Source organism: Diabrotica virgifera, chromosome 2 (genome assembly GCF_917563875.1).
Source record: "Diabrotica virgifera virgifera chromosome 2, PGI_DIABVI_V3a".
NCBI lineage: Eukaryota > Metazoa > Arthropoda > Insecta > Coleoptera > Chrysomelidae > Diabrotica > Diabrotica virgifera.
The window spans coordinates 257,106,556-257,123,130 of record NC_065444.1 but is presented as its reverse complement, the minus strand read 5'-3'; the positions used below and the strand labels follow the sequence as shown (position 1 = coordinate 257,123,130).

The 16,575-nt window shown below is 33.2% G+C and overlaps 1 protein-coding gene across 4 annotated transcripts in view; it reads right to left on the bottom strand.

Annotated features, from left to right (window-relative positions):
- Window positions 1-1,846: 1,846 nt before the first annotated feature.
- The window catches only part of LOC126879855 (uncharacterized), a 57,473-nt gene continuing 42,744 nt past the window's right edge, over window positions 1,847-16,575 (bottom strand). For 3 of the 4 annotated variants that reach the window (XM_050643167.1, XM_050643169.1, XM_050643170.1), the window contains exons 9-15: window positions 14,387-14,561; window positions 11,196-11,346; window positions 10,940-11,110; window positions 6,897-7,113; window positions 5,356-5,541; window positions 3,810-3,952; window positions 1,847-2,068 (exon numbers count right to left, since the gene is read on the bottom strand). In XM_050643167.1, coding sequence (XP_050499124.1) covers window positions 1,872-2,068; window positions 3,810-3,952; window positions 5,356-5,541; window positions 6,897-7,113; window positions 10,940-11,110; window positions 11,196-11,346; window positions 14,387-14,561 — 1,240 coding nt within the window. In that variant the 3' untranslated portion in view covers window positions 1,847-1,871. The remainder of the gene's footprint in view (window positions 2,069-3,809; window positions 3,953-5,355; window positions 5,542-6,896; window positions 7,114-10,939; window positions 11,111-11,195; window positions 11,347-14,386; window positions 14,562-16,575) is intronic. The other variant, XM_050643168.1, reaches the window with a different exon arrangement.

The following is a 16,575-nucleotide window of genomic DNA, read 5'->3' as shown; positions in this document are numbered from 1 at the left end:
TGCAGAATTACCCCTTAAAGTTTGTCGCACTTATTTAGAAATACAGTGTATTGATGAAGAACATGTCTAGTTGTTAAAGTACCTAACTTTTTTATTATCGAACATAAACGAATGAATCAAAAAACAGAATGTTAAGAAAACCTGAGGCTATAGTCGAGTTTTAATTTCAGTATTTCATAAATGCTAGTTTGCTAGAATATTGCACAGGGTGATGCGAACTTTGAGAAAAAAACAGTTTGATTGGTACACCCGGTATATAATGAAAATTTACCTCTTTAGCAACAATATTATTACAGTGGTATTGTTAAAGAATCAGGCTATAACATGTTAAAAAAATCACTTAAATCGGCCAACAGGTTTAGGAAATATTGGACATTACAAATGACCAAATTTTTAAGTGGGCCGATTTCTATGCACGTAAGTTTACACTAGAAAAAGGATTATAGTATAGTATAATACTTGAATAAGTAAGTGTAATAGCTTACAATCCCATGTAAACGGTAAATATCAATAAAACGATTGTTTTTTTTTTGCTTTTACATTATTATTTTCAATTCTCGATTGCATTTAAGTGTGAAAAATTATAATAACATAAAGTACAACGTTGCTCGAATTATTTCGAGTGTGCAGTTTGGCCAGTTCAGCGCACTCGAATTAACTCGAGTGTGCACGTTAAGGGGTTAAATCTATTGACCTGTTCTAAAATGTGCCCATTTATTGTGCAAGGTTGAGGTACGTTTTGGTTTTTTCGGATTGACATCACTTTTGTTTTTTTAAGGTTTATTTTCATACCAAATTGCTCACAGGTCGGTTTGGTCTTGTCTATGAGTCGTTGTAGACCCAAGTCGGAATCCGGAATCAACACCGTACCTATCATCGGTGTATCTGATGCTGTTGATATTTACGCCATTCACCTTGACTCCATCCTTGTAATCGTCCAGTGCCTCTTTAAATGGAAACTTAAAAATTAAACAGCAGGGGCGACAGAACACATCCTTGTCTAACTCTTCTCCTAATTTCTACTTCTGCGGATGTGGAAACTTCGATCCTAACTCTGGCGTTTTGGTTCCAGTACAACTTTTTTAGTAATTTGATGTCTTTTCCATCTAAACAGACTTCTTGCAAACTTTCTACTTTTATAAATGAAATAAATACTTTTTTAAAAGCTCCATATTATGCTGCTCACCCATGTGCTATTCTTCTTGATACCTCACCTGTTTGATTATCCTTGTTGCCTATTCTAATCTCCTGTCCGAGGAATATGCACTTATCAATAACTACTTCCAAGTTCTATTCGCGGTGTGCAAGTACTTGAAGCGAATACAAGAAACGATTGTGCGCGAATAGCGGAGAAATATTGCAACTTTCTTAAATAATTCATATTGTCAATTGAAATTGTCAAATTGACGTATATTTCATACCTACTGTCATTGAAGAAGAAAAATTATATATTGCTCCACAATATTGATATGATATGACATTATTATATAAAGGTAAATTTAATTAATTGTATTTTTCTTGCAGTACTGCATTTTAATTTTATTTACTACATACAATTGTTTACGTTTTAATAACATAACCTGAAACTTATTTTTTCTTATTATTTTTTGGACTATGGCCTTGACAATTATCTAGTAACCAGGACTAATATAATTGGCCAATATAATTAAAAGTGCGAAAAATGTTGCTGAGCATAGAAACCAGGTGTGGCTTTGCCGAACTTGCACGGTCCCAATACCTACTTTTGATTTTTCTGGATTTTTTAAATTGCTACTGACCACGAAGTTCGTCGTGTATTTTGTATATGTACCTATATATAAAATTACTATCAAATAATAATACACTGTTTGGTCACATAATGTATTTTTATTTTAACGTTGACATGCTGTAAACATTTTAATGAGATTCGGATGATTGCTTAAAATTGTTATAAAAGATTTCATCCTGTCTGCTGTAAATTCCTCTGCCGTTTGTAAATGCTCTATACCTTTAAGATCCCCAGCAATTTTTGCCTTTGGCGACATTTTCAACTTTTTGCATTTATCTTCAAATTTTCTCTTGGTGTTAACTAAAAAGTTTAAGAAATATATGAACAAACATTTTTACACATTTTAGAAATACACTTCTTGTATTTTAACATGTCTTAACATTGTAAAAATCTTTAAGGGTCCAACAGGTTGTAATCAAGTTAAAATTGAAATGTATGATTTCATACGTTTTTGGTAGTCAGCCATTTTTTAAAGCATTTTGTATTTAATCTATTCCATTTTTTTATTAAAAGAACAACACAATTTTCTAACACGATTCTATTAAAAGTTGGTATCCAAATATAGCGAAGATAAAAGATTCAAAGAAACAAATTAAACAGCATCAATAGTGAAATTGCGCCGTCTCAAGTGAATAACTTGATTCTTCTATTTATGAACAAACAGAATTGCTTATCTCCATGTCTAGCCAATTTTGCGCATCATCTGCCACTTCATTCACCCTTCTCTTCCGTTGCCTTCCTTTTGGCCTTGGGCCCTGCGCTTTAGGCAATCGGGGCGCGTTTCGGCAATCTTTCGATCTCTATTATCGAAATCTCTAAAGTTTAACGAATTCTGAGAGCGGTGTCTCTTTGAACGGTTGAATTTTTAGAGTTCATGGTTGTACCTGGATCATCTCCACACTCCGTTTTCGTTAACAGGTCCAAATATCTTCCTAGACTTTTTTAGCAAAGACTTTTGACCCTGTTTTGTAGACCCTGATTTTCAATCTCCAGTGTATGTTTTTTGGAGCGCAAGACATGGAAGCGTGAAAAATAAGCTTTATTTCCCTCTACTCTTATTGTTTGAATTTCCGGTTCTTCTGTTCCATCGGTGCATAATATAACTGCCAGATACATGAAAATTTCTACAGTTTCAATCCTCTAATTCAACTATCCGTCTGTTTCTCCTAGCTCCTGCCTTTGTTAGCTTTTTGTCTTTTGAATACTTATTTCTAGTCCGGTCTCTTTTGACCCTGTTTTTAATTGTGAATATATCTCTGCAGCCTTTTCCGTTCTGCGAGACATAATGCTGATATCATCGGCATATGCGGCAATATGTATGGATTTATTTGTTAAATTAGCTCTGCCTATATTCAAGTGTCTTATCACATATTCGAGAGACAGATTGAATAGTCTCGGTGCCACCCCGTTTCCTTGTTTTAATCCTTTGACTACTGAAAAGGTCTCAGGGAGCTCATTGCCTATTCTGATAGTTATTTGTTGCTTTTTATTATCGTATCTATTTTGTTGCTTGTTATTAATATCTATTTAGTTTATTGTTGTTTTTACTAATCAGATGAATTATTCGGATGTCAGATATGTTTCACTGTGAATAGCTGGTCTGGTCAGTTGTAGATCTTACTTGTCTAAAACCGGTTTGATATTCCCCGACAATATTTTCAGTTGATTGTTAAATTTAGCATCTCATCAGTTTACCAGGGTTTCTTATTGTCTACCTTTGGTGTTAGTGTTTCTTTCTTTACAGTTCTCGTAACCTTAACTAATTGTATTTTACCTTATTTTTTCTTCAATTCCTACCCCGTTTTTTCCATCAAGTAAAGCGTTACTGATCATATCAGGTCTTGAGTTTAACCTCTGGCCAATTGACTTTTCTTCTATCAGAATGAATTAGTTGTGTTCATGAAATCATTAGATCATTACTAACGGAGTAAGTTTACATTAAAGTTTGTTAAATCTGACTTGTTGGCATACCAACTCTTAGTTGTTGTTTCTTATACCTAATTTAATAAAGAAAATGAAAAAACAATTTGAAAGCTATTACCTTTACTTTTACGCCTTCCTTCTTGCTTATATAAAGCGTTTAATTTTTCATAGCTTAGATCGTCGACTGCAGGAGGTTTAGTTTTAAAAGGAACTTCATGTTTACCTTTTTCTTCTACAGGAATCATTTCTATGTGAGACACTCTAAATATAAGAAATTTTATTTTGATTAAATTCTTTTTTGAAAAATAAATAATATATTGATACAAGACTGCATAATGGACTACATGACAGAAAACAAAGATTAAGATTGGAAGAGCATTTGTAAACGCTAGTAACTTATTGAAGTGAAGTGTATGCTGAAGCAAAACGAAAGTTAAATATATATTAAAGATAGACTATCTTCGGATGAGTGCCAGCATATCAACGGGCGACAGAACTACCAACTAGGTTATTAGAGATAGATTAAATGCCACAGACACGTTAACTGGTAGAATGGAAAGGAAGAGTCTTCAATGGTTTAGATATCGTCTACGGATGGAAGAAAGTATATATTCCAGTAGGAGTATTTAGATGGAATCCGCTAGGAAAACGTAAAAGAGGAAGAACAAGATTGTCCTGGAGTGGAAATATCAATAAGGAAATGGAGCAGGACTCTACGGAAATACAACTATAGCAACTTGGAAAGAGGGGGATTATAATTAGATTGGGGATTATCAGTTGTGTCATTTTAGATAGTAGGAACTATATTTTAATATATCGGTATTTAGTATATTCTAGCATATTCTGATGACGTGAACGTAGAGAACGAATGGGATTGCATTTAAATCAAAATTGAACCAAATTCATGCCGACTAACAGGTGATCTGGAAATGTTGATGCAGATCTAAATTGTCAATGACCAAAACTTCGAAGCGGTCAAAGAGTAAAGAGTTCATATATCTAGGGGTTAATACCAATGATAACTGCTCAGAGGAAATGAAAAGGCGAATCATAATTGCAAACAGGTGTTACCATGGTCTCTCAGTTACTTATTCAAGTACTTAGCTAAAAACGTATGTCTCAAAACTCGTATAAGACTGTAGAAAACAGTGACAATAATCCCCATTTTTACATAATATATGGATCAGAGGCATGGATTTTAACCAAAACGGATGAATCCTCTATAGATTTTTTAAAGAAAGTTACTACGTGTATAACATTCGGAGAGGTCTATGAAAACGGAATATAGAGGCGTAGATATAACTTTCGAAGTAGAGAATATCTACAAGCATAAGATTTGTAGAAAAGGTATTACCACTATAATCAAGCGAAACCGTCTGCAGTGTACAGGGTATTTAGCCAGGGCCCTAGAACCGAACATGAAAAAAAAAGATCCTAACAACGCAGCCATTTGAAATAAAAAGACGGGACAGACCAAAAGTGAGGTGTATAGACGGGGTAACACATGATGTTAAGAAGATCTGTGTTGCCAACTGGAAAATCCAAGTAAGGGACAGATCAGAATGGCTCAGAAAACTTGAAAAGGTCGACGTCTTTTAAAGGCAGTATTAACGTCATGGTGATGATAAAATATAAATCTTAAGCACAACTTAAGTATACTTTACTTGATCTTTGATGCAACATTTTCTTTGTCTTCCGTTTTAATAATCTTTGGTATAACGCCACCGCTAAGAACTTCTACACTGTCTTTATTTTTGCAACAGATATCACATTTTCGGACTATAATTTCTCTTTCCTTGGATGCTCTTTTATGACACACATGACAGACTGTGGGTTGAGTTAAAAGAGTCCTTAAAGAAAAAAAATCATTACGATTTGAAATTGTTAAAATAATCTTTAAAGGTAAGGCAAAGTTGATAATTTGAATATTTATTGTAGGGATGCGTGGTGGGAAAGAATATTCTTACTACACTTCTCCAAGAAATTAACGCACCACCTTAAAAATGGGTCATTTTTGATGTCTCGAATTTCCTAAACCTATTGTCCGATTAAAGAGGCTTTTTCAATAAGTTATAGCCTTATTCTTTAACGATATCGCTGTAACAATATTGTTGCTAGACAGGTAAATTGTCATTGTATACCAGGTGTACCAATAAAACTGTAATTTTTTCTGAAAGTTCGCGTGACCCTGTCGAATATTCTAGCATTTATAAAATACTGAAATTAAAACCCAACTATAGCCTCATGTTTTCTTAATATTCTGTTTTTGATTTATTCTTGTTGTTGGATAATAAAAAGTTAGGTACTTTAACAACTACCCTTGTTTTTCTACAATACAGGGTGTTTAGGTCAAGTATGGCAAACTTTAAAGGGTGCATGAAAAAATAATGACAGCTTGCTTTATAAACGGATGTCCTCAAATGCTTCGTTTCTGAGATAGAGCGCGTTGAAATTTTTCTTACAAATTGACGATTTATTTATTGCTCTAAAACCGGTTGAGATATGCAAATGAAATTTGGTGGGTTTTAAGAAGTAGTTATTGCGGATTTTTTATACAATTAGGAATTTAATACTCACCATTGGTGCGCATACTGGTAATATGACCCTTATGTGCGCCAATGGTGAACATAAAATTCTTAAATGTATGTCAAAAAATGCACAATAACTACATCTTAAAACCGACCAAATTTCATTTGCATATCTCAACCGGTTTTAGAGCAATAAATAAATCGTCAATTTGTAAGAAAAATTTCAACGCGCTCTATCTCAGAAACGAAACATTTGAGGACATACGTTTATAAAGCAAACTGTCATTATTTTTTCATGCAGAATTACCCCTTAAAGTTTGCCACACTTATTTAAACACATCCTGTATTGATGAAAAACAAGGCTAGTTGTTGAAGTACCTAACTTGGTTATTATCCAACATAAGCGAATGAATCAAAAAACAGATTGTTAAGAAAACAAGAGGCTATAGTTGGGTTTTAACAATGACAGTTTACCTGTCTAGCAACAATATATTTACAGCGATATAGTTATAAGGCTATAACATGTTAAAAAATCACTTACATCGGACAACAGATTTAAGAAATTCGAGACATTAAAAATGACCAATTTTTAAGGTGGTGCGTTAATGTCTTGGAGAAGTGTATTATAAAAAATCTTAAAACTAAAATCTTCTAATTAAATCTCAAAAAAAAATTACCTGCTTTCTCTCAACATTTCCACAGAGTCTCTGGCCAGTGACAGTTTGGAGGATTTCTTTTTGGTTAGTGTGTGTCTAGACGAGTCCTTTTTAATCTCAATAGAGTCGTTTGGAGATAACGAAAACCTTGGTTGTACTTTAGCCAAGTACGACTGACGTAAAATAAATGAATCTCTGGTTTCTACAGGAATTTTTCCACTTACTGTGCTGGGTGGAGCTGTGTTGAAATTATAAAATATTTATTTAGTAGTATAATATGGTGTTAGACAAGGATGCGTGTTGTCACCTGACTTATTTAACATTTATGGTGAACATGTCATGAGGATGGATTTAGAAGGATGGGCCGGTGGAGTAACAGTAGCTGGTATAAAAATCTCCAATTTAAGATTTGCTGATGACACTACACTTATAGCAACCAATGAGCAAGAAATGTTTGATCTTCTGCGAACAGTTGAGTACGAAAGCAATAAAGTTGGTCTGAAAATCAATAAAGCTAAGACAAAAATAATGGTGGTCGACAGATTCGACACTATTCAACTGACTAACATGTTACAGGAATACCAGATAGTAAATACCTTTATCTATCTCGGGTCTAGTATGACTAAGTGATGGTAACTGTGAAGCAGAAGTTCGAAGACGTATTGGTATGGCAAAAAATGCGATGAGTCGCCTAACTAAAGTTTGGAAAGACAGATCTATCTCTCAAAATATCAAGATGAGACTGGTGAATGCCCTTGTATTCTCAATATTTCTATACGGAGCACAGACTTGGACTTTTCGCGCATGCGAGCGCCAAAACATTGATGCCTTTGAGATGTGGTGCTGGAGAAGAATGCTGCGTATACCTTGGACCGCTCATAGGACAAACGTTTCCATTCTAAACCAACTCAATATTAAAAAAAGGCTGTCCACAATATGTCTGCATCAAATTCTACAATTCTTTGGTCACGTGGTTCGCAGGTGGACTCGATTGATAAAACTTTATTTCCTGTTTGGTACAATGCTTATGTTTTTCCAGAATACAAATTTAGTCAGATGCAATACAAAATTGTACGATTGACGATTGTACGAATTATTACGTCCATCAAGTTATCAGAACAAAGTCAGCAGAACACAGTTATCCTTATACCATAATTAAGTGTAAATAACATGCAAATTTATTGTTCCAAAAAAAATTTACTGCTCTTTTTTAAGTTATTGCATGTTCTGTTAACTTGATAATCAAGCTAGCAGAACAGTAGTTCAAAAATTGGATAAATCATTTATAATTGAATGCCAAGTTATTTTCCGAATTAAATGCAAATTTAATTTTCCAAGAAAAAAATGTATTGCTGTTTTTTTTAAGTTATCGCATGTTCTACTACTAAAATCTACTATATTGTCTACCAGATTCTAAAATCTACTAGATTTAAAATTTTCCCACTAAACCACAAGAAATTTTACTAGATCTAGCAGAAAATCTACTAAATTGGCAACCCTGAATATGGTACAAAAACTTCTATTGTGCAGTGAAGGAGAATGGCTCTAGAGTTTCTAATCGCATCTGCTTTTGGTCGTAATTATTGGTAAAATTCCCACGGTTTATTAACTTCTTAATAAAATTTAATGTTTCAAGAAAACATTTATTGCTCTTTTTTTTAATTTATCGCATTTATTTAACTTCATAATCAAACTAGCAGAACAGTAGTTCAAAAATTGATAAATCATTTATAATTGAATGTCAAAGTATTGTCTGAATTAAATGCTAATTTAATGTTCCAAGAAAAAGTTTATTATTGCTCTGTTTTTTTTTAAGTTATCCCATGTTCTGCTAACTTGATAATCCAGCTAGCAGAACAGTAGTTCAAAAATTGATAAATCATTTATAATTGAATACCAGAGTACCTATTCTCTGAATTAAATGTAAATTTAATGTTCCAAGAAAAACTTTATTGCTGTTTTTTTAAGTTATCGCATGTACTGCTAACTTGATTTCAAGCTATAATAATAAATATAATAATTACTACCAAAAGCAGATGCGATTAGAAACTCTAGAGCCATTCTCCTTCACTGCACAATAGAAGTTTTTGTACCATATTCAGAGTTGCCAATTTAGTAGATTTTCTACTAGATCTACTAGTAGAATTTTTTGTAGTTTAGTGGGAAAATTTTAAATCTAGTAGATTTTAGAATCTGGTAGAAAATATAGTAGATTTTAGTAGTAGAACATGCGATAACTTAAAAAAAGAGCAATAATTTTTTTCTTGGAACATTAAATTTGCATTTAATTTATAGAATACTTTGGCATTTAATTATAAATGATTCATCCATTTTTGAACTACTGTTCTGCTTCTTGGAACATTAAATTTGCATTTTATTTACACTTATGGTATAAGAATAACTGTGTTCTGCTGACTTTCTTCTGCTAACTTGATGGACGTCGAATTATTGTTGTACGAATATTGTTCTTTTTGCTGACAGCTTCGATGATGCAGTATCGCAACTGGAGAAACTATACCTAGCTTCCCTACAAGTGGGATTAAAAATCAACCACACAAAAACACAAATCTTATGTTAAGCCAAAATATTTCAGTAAATGCCATGCATATTGAAGAAACCACCTCTTATTATAGGTACTTAGGCAAGCTGAGCTATCTCCTTAAGTCAGAACTGCCTATGTGTCTCAAAAGAAAAGTCTTTCTTTAGAAAATAAGAAATAAAATTTGTGTTACACAAAGAGCCATGGAACGTTCGATGTTAGGCATTTCTCGTAGGGATTGGATTACGAACAAGGAAATAAGACAAAGAACAGGAGTGACAGATGCAATAGAAAGAATTATGGCCCTCGAGTTGAACAGGGCAGGGCACATAGCTAGAATGTGGGATAAAAAATGGATACGCAGCGAATAATACACTGGGGATCAAGACAAGAAGAATATCGGAGTAGAGGTCATTCGCCAACAAGATGGTCTGATGACATAAAATGGATCGACAAAAATTTTATGCAAACAGCACAAAATAGGAATATGGAAAATACTGTGGGAGACCTATATCCAGCAGTGGATAGATCCGGGTTGAATGATGATGATGAATACAATATTAAAGTCAATATTGAATAATGGCTTTAATAAACAGTGACAGACTGATTTCTTGTTCCATGCGAAGAGGTACTAAAGTATTAAAAATCCACGAGTAAAATAAAATTCCTGTAGCTGGCTGTATACCATAAATCACAAAAAATACAAGATCCTTTGTAGAAGGTATATTTAAAAGACCCCAATAAGGGTTACATCACAAAACAAAACGTGTTCGGATTAATAGGTAATCCATCATCAGTGTTAAGCCAATAGCATCCATGCGTGAGACACAAAAAAGTTATGGGTAAGAACCCTTTAAAAGTTTCAAGATCTTAAATGGTACTACATATTTTTATTGAAACAGATGGATGTTGCAAATATTCCTGGATATAACCCAGGACTCTAACCCACGTGGATGTGATAAGCAAGGAATGAACCTCACATATTGAAAATTTACACTCAGTTGACACTCAACTTTCAATATGTGAGGTTCATTCCTTGCATATCACATCCACGTGGGTTAGAATCCTGTATTGCCCTGAGTTGTATCCAGGGCAAAAAAAATAGTATCATTTAAGATCTTGAAACTTTTAAAGGGTTCTTATCCATAACTTTTCGATGGCTCACGTATGCACGCTATTGGCTTAACACTGATGATGGGTTACCTATTAATCCGAAAACGTTTTGTTTTGTGATGTAACCCTTATTGGGGTCTATTAAATATACCTTTTACAAAGGATCTTGTATTTTTTTTTAGATATTAAAGGGGCCGATAAAAAAGAAAGATAATTGAATGAGCGATGAGATACTGGATATGATATGAACGGACTGGCCAACGGCGACCTGCCAAGAGTAAAGACAGACACAAATAAACACGAGATCAGAAACAGATAAGAAAGACAAAAGAAACAGACTTTGAAGAAAAATGCAAATAGATCCAAAGATGAGGAAGAGAATATGAACTCAAAAAAGCTTAAAATCCTTTACCAATTTGATTTGTTTTATCTTCAGTGCTAGTTCTCTTTGGTGTTAAACTTTCTTTATTTGGCCTGAATGATTCCATGCTTTTGATATACACAGAAGTGTCTCTGCTTTTCTCGCTGAAACGGTGAAACTTTTCGATCGCTTGTGGATCACAATCTTCTGCCACATCTTCTTCTGAAACAAATAGTTAAGAAGTTCCAAATGAACTGTTTCTACTTTACGCTTAAATACAATGGATATATCAGCAGCATACACTTACTCATTTCAGGAATAGTAGTAATATTATCAGGCTGTTTAAGTGTGATGTTGTATTTCTTAGCTAACATCTCCAGAGAACTTTGTGTCCCTAATAGTAATGGATTTGATTCAACCATTCCTACCTGGGAATGATCTACAGGGTTTATAATTGGCTAAAAATATAAAATACTGAATAAAAAATTAACTTAGTGTAACAAAAAAAAATGAAGAACATAGAACAATAGAACAAAATTGAAGTTCGTCTTACGATCTACATTAAAGGAAAATATTTACAGAAAGTACCCACATATAAAAATAATGAATGGGTTGCATGTGTGAGTCCATACTATTGTAGTAAAGAAAAAAGAGAGACGTTCTCACAAACAATTTATTTTACAACTGACCACCGGTTTCGCTGTCTACAATATTCACAGCATCTTCAGGTCACGGTAAAAGTAAAATTAAATGCTAGAAATAACAAAAAACCAGAGTTAGTTAAATGGTCTGGTTTAAATCAAAGGGTAATGATCAAGCCAATATTAAAGTATATATTTTTATGCATACATACAGAGTGTCCCAAAAGTAGTGGAACGGTCGACTATTTCGCGAACTAAACATCAGATCGAAAAACTGAAAAATACGTGTTCAATCATTTTCAAAAATCTATCCAATGACACCAAACACCAACACCCACTACACCCCCTGGAGGTGGGGTGGGGGGTAACTTTAAAATCTCAAATGAAAACCCCTAGTTTTTCTTGCAGATTTGGATTCGTTACGTAAAAGTAAGCAACTTTTATTCAAGACATTTTTTCGAACTGTGGATAGATGGCGCTATAATTGGGAAAAACGATTTATCCTGATACCATAGGTAAATTATAGAAACGGTCTAATATCTTGAGAAATACACTTCCAAATGAGAAACCGAAAAAAAAAGGTTTTTAATACTTTTCGAAAACCTATCGAATAACACTAAATATGACCCTCCAACCCACCCCCTGGAGGTGGGGTGGGGGGTAACTTTAAAATCTTAAATAGCAACCCCCACTTTTTATTACAGATTCGGACTCGTCATGAAAAATTAAGCAACATTTATTCGAAACATTTTTTAGAATTGTTGATAGATGGCGCTTTAATTGGAAAAATACGATTTATTAGCGCCATCTATCAGCAATTTAAAAAAATGTTTCGAATAAAAGTTGTTTAATTTTTCATGACGAATTCGAATCTGCAATAAAAAGTGGTGGTTGCTATTTAGAATTTTAAATTTTCCCCCCACCCCATCTCCACGGGGTGGGTTAGAGGGTCATGTTTGGTGTTTGTCGATAGGTTTTCGAAAAATATTAAAAACCTGTTTTTTGGTTTCTCATTTGGAAGTGTATTTCTCGAGATATTAGACCCTTTCTATAAATTACCTATGGTATCAGGATAAATCGTTTTTTCCAATTGTAGCGCCATCTATCCACAGTTCGAAAAAATATCTTGGATAAAAGTTGCCTACTTTTACGTAACGAATCCAAATCTGCAAGAAAAACTAAGGGTTTATATTTGAGATTTTAAAGTTACCCCCCACCCCACCTCCAGGGGGTGTAGTGGGGGTTGGTGTTTAGTGTCATTGGATAGATTTTTGAAAATGATTGAAAACGTATTTTTCAGTTTTTCGATCCGATGTTTAGTTCGCGAAATATTCGACCGTTCCACTACTTTTGGGACACCCTATATAAATACTCACATGTACGTAAATATGGTGTATAACCCTCACACTCACATACATGCACGCATTCGCATGTAGTGGCAACAAAAGTATGTCAAGTATAAGATATACACTTACTTTCCGGTATAAGGGAAGAATATAGTAGTATTCAATATCATACTTTTTCTCTGTACTATGCTAAAGGGAGAGTTGGTAGAGGGACAGATTTGTATGTAATATATTAACAAAACATTGGTAGGATTTTGAGGGGATTAGTAAGGAAACATGACATTAAACCGTGAAACCAAAAAAATTGTTAGTTATATATAAAGTGATGTTATTTTTATATTTTTAATTAATAGTGTATATTTTTATTTAGTTGGGATAATTAGATGTTGTTCTGGATGTTCAAGAACTTATAGATGTAAGATTGGTTGTGCAATTTTTCTAAACAAGATTGGTCAGTTGTGTAATAGTTGTGGTGTGATTGTGAAAATATTTTATTTGATTTGTTGGAGATATTGAAATTAAATTGAACAATAGTAATTAGGTAAAATTTGCTAAAATTTTAATATTAAAAGTGTCAAACAATAAAATTATTAATAACTAATTCAGAATTAAAGTCAAGTGTAAAGGTAATGTAGTAAATGAAATTAAATTTATACTAATATAAAGTTATGATTATCTGTACAGCAATGAGACTTTCAAGTGTTGGAAAAATGTTATATATGAAAAAATAATAATAGATGAAAAAACTTTCATTTATGTTAATATCTGTTGAATTTAATAAATACTTATGTGGTTTTTTGTTATTTGTAGCATTTAATTTTACTTTTACCGTGACCTGAAGATGCTGTGAATATTGTAGACAGCGAAACCGGTCGTCAGTTGTAAAATAAATTGTTTGTGAGAACGTCTCTCTCTTTTCTTTACTACAATACCCACATATAATTATTTGGGATGTCAGCTAAATGAACAATGGGACCGCAGTCTTGAAATAAAACGACGAATTGATATGGCTCGAGGCGCTTTCAATAAGATGAAAACAGTATTATGCAATGGAAAACTGGGAATAGAAATTAAAACTAGATTATTCAGATGCTACGTATTCAGTCCTTTTATATGAAGACGAAGCCTGGACAATTACGGACGAAACTGAAAACATACATACCAGCTTTGAGATGTGGTGTTATCGAAGAATGTGGAAAATACGATGGACACAACACGTAATAAACACGGAAATATTAAGATGAAAAAAAAAAGAAATACTGAAACACTATGAAGGAAAGAAAAATGAGCTACTTTGGTCACATACCAAGAAATAAAAAATATGAGTTGATGCTATTAGTTACACAAGAGAAAGTGGAAGGAAAAAGAGGACTTTAAAGCATTGGAGTGGAAAAACAACAATAAAACTCTCCAGAACCGCTGCATACAGAGTAAAATGGGCCATGATGATCGCCAATGCCCTTACAGGATAAATCAATTGAAGAAATGAGGGAAAGTTGATATTTATTTACCGTTGTATATTTAAGAGAGCTCTTCGTATCCATTCTGTCCTTTAAAGATTCGCATTCTTCTACGGATATTGCATTTGAAACCTCTTCTACTGAAGGCACCTGTATTAATTTTTCGTTTGAAGATTGTGTGACTTTAAACTGGATTGTTGAACTTCGATCGCCTCCTTTCGAAACTCTAAAATATTATATTAAAGTGTAAGTGAATCGCTTATTTCAGAAACAACCTAAGTCACATTTTGGCGATTTTGAGTTTATTAAACTAACATATTTCTGTGGGTTACACACAATATAATGCAGAATACACCTAAGTCCCGTAAGCATAGCTGATTTTATAACGATTTAATATATTCATATATATTTCTAAAACCACCTTAGTCCCACAGAAAAACATGTTAGTGTAAGAAACTCAAAATCACTAAAATGTGACTTAGGTTGTTTCTGAAATAAGCGATTCAAGTGGATATTGAGGTCTTTAAAACAGGCGCGATTTTTCGAGCACAACGGCATAGCCGGAGTGCTCAAAATAGAGCAAGTGTTTTAACACATAACCGCCACATTAAATTTTTTTGTTTTTGCCTTCAGGCTCCACGTTCTTAATCTCAATGCTAATGTGAATTATATTTAACTCACAGCGCCTGGGGCAAACAAGGCGTGAGTTAAATACAGCTCACGTGGCGTTCAATATGTTAAAGACCAGTTATCCACGAATAAAGAATATTATACATTCCATTCCGAAGAGACCCATAAATAATATATAGTTGGGTCTTAGTAAAGATAATGCTGAACCTACTACAAAAATGTATACTCCGTCTAATATACTTACTGTTGCACGTCATCCGCGTCGTCATAGCCCGTGACGTCACATGATACCAACATCAAATATTTAGGCGGTAGGTGTGTTCTTTTCTAAAATCATTTTGCCGAGTACACTGGAAGTACAGCCACTAGACATATTTCATTATATACGCGCAGAAATAATTTTTGAAGATTTCTATTATTGTTAAAAAGAAATACACAATAATATGTTTCATTTAATTTGTATAAATGGATTAGGTATAAAGCGTTTTTATGAAGCACATTTGTTCGGAACACACTGTAACTGTAATCGAAACGATTTTGGCATAAATTGGTAACATTTATGACAGTTGCAGTATTGAAACTTCAGATTTGTTTTTATTCTTTACTATAAATATTTGTTTTACATATTATAATATATTGTTATTAAAACATATTTAGTTTAACGTAAGATTATTACTTAATTCTTGTTTTCTATTTCTAATGTTTGTATTTATTTACATTGAATATTAATTTGCTTGTTGTATAATCCACTTCGCAAAAATTAGGTGATATATTTGATTTAAAATAAATTCAAGAATTTTTTGTAATTGGGCAACAATGTCAACTTAGATCTCTGACATAGATAATGACGTGCAACGTTAAGTATATTAGACGGACTGTAGATGCGTTAGAGAATTTTTGGAAGATACTTCGACATACCACATAACCTACAATAGCAAAAACCTGTGCTGATTATAGAACCATTAGCACAGCATAGAAAACGCAACAGCAGTGACACACTAGAAGCCGGGAAAAGTTCGCGCACTGTTACTGCGCAGATCGTCGTCCATTTTTCGCGTAGTACCAGACAGTGTAGAAAATCGACAGTGTTGCCGATTTGTACATAATTATCAGATTTACATACTTAACTTTTATGACATTCTGATAATAAATATTTTTTAACATAATTTTATACGTATGCCTGTGGGAATTGTCAATAATTGGGACATAACACAAAATATTGACGATGAATGGCGATTGTATTGTTAATCTTTTGCAGAAATTCCAGAAGATATTCAAAAAGAATCTCTTACGGGTAATAAAGTTAGTGCAATAACAATAACTGATACCTACTGCAGTGCAGAAATAAAAAAAATCACCTCTTCTTAGATATCGTTGTCTGTCGACTTTTCAAAATGCGATCTGTGAGCAAATATTAAATTAGTGTTAGCAAAAGTGAATGAGTAAAAGAATGTTACCTACTCCTTTCAAACAGACAAAAAATTTTAATAGTTATTTATGATATAAGTGTTAAAAGTACACGTTTAAGGCACGCATGTGAAAGTTTGCAGAATGAGCGATAGCGAGTTCTGCAATTCACATTAGTGCCTTAAAAATGTACTTTTTAACAT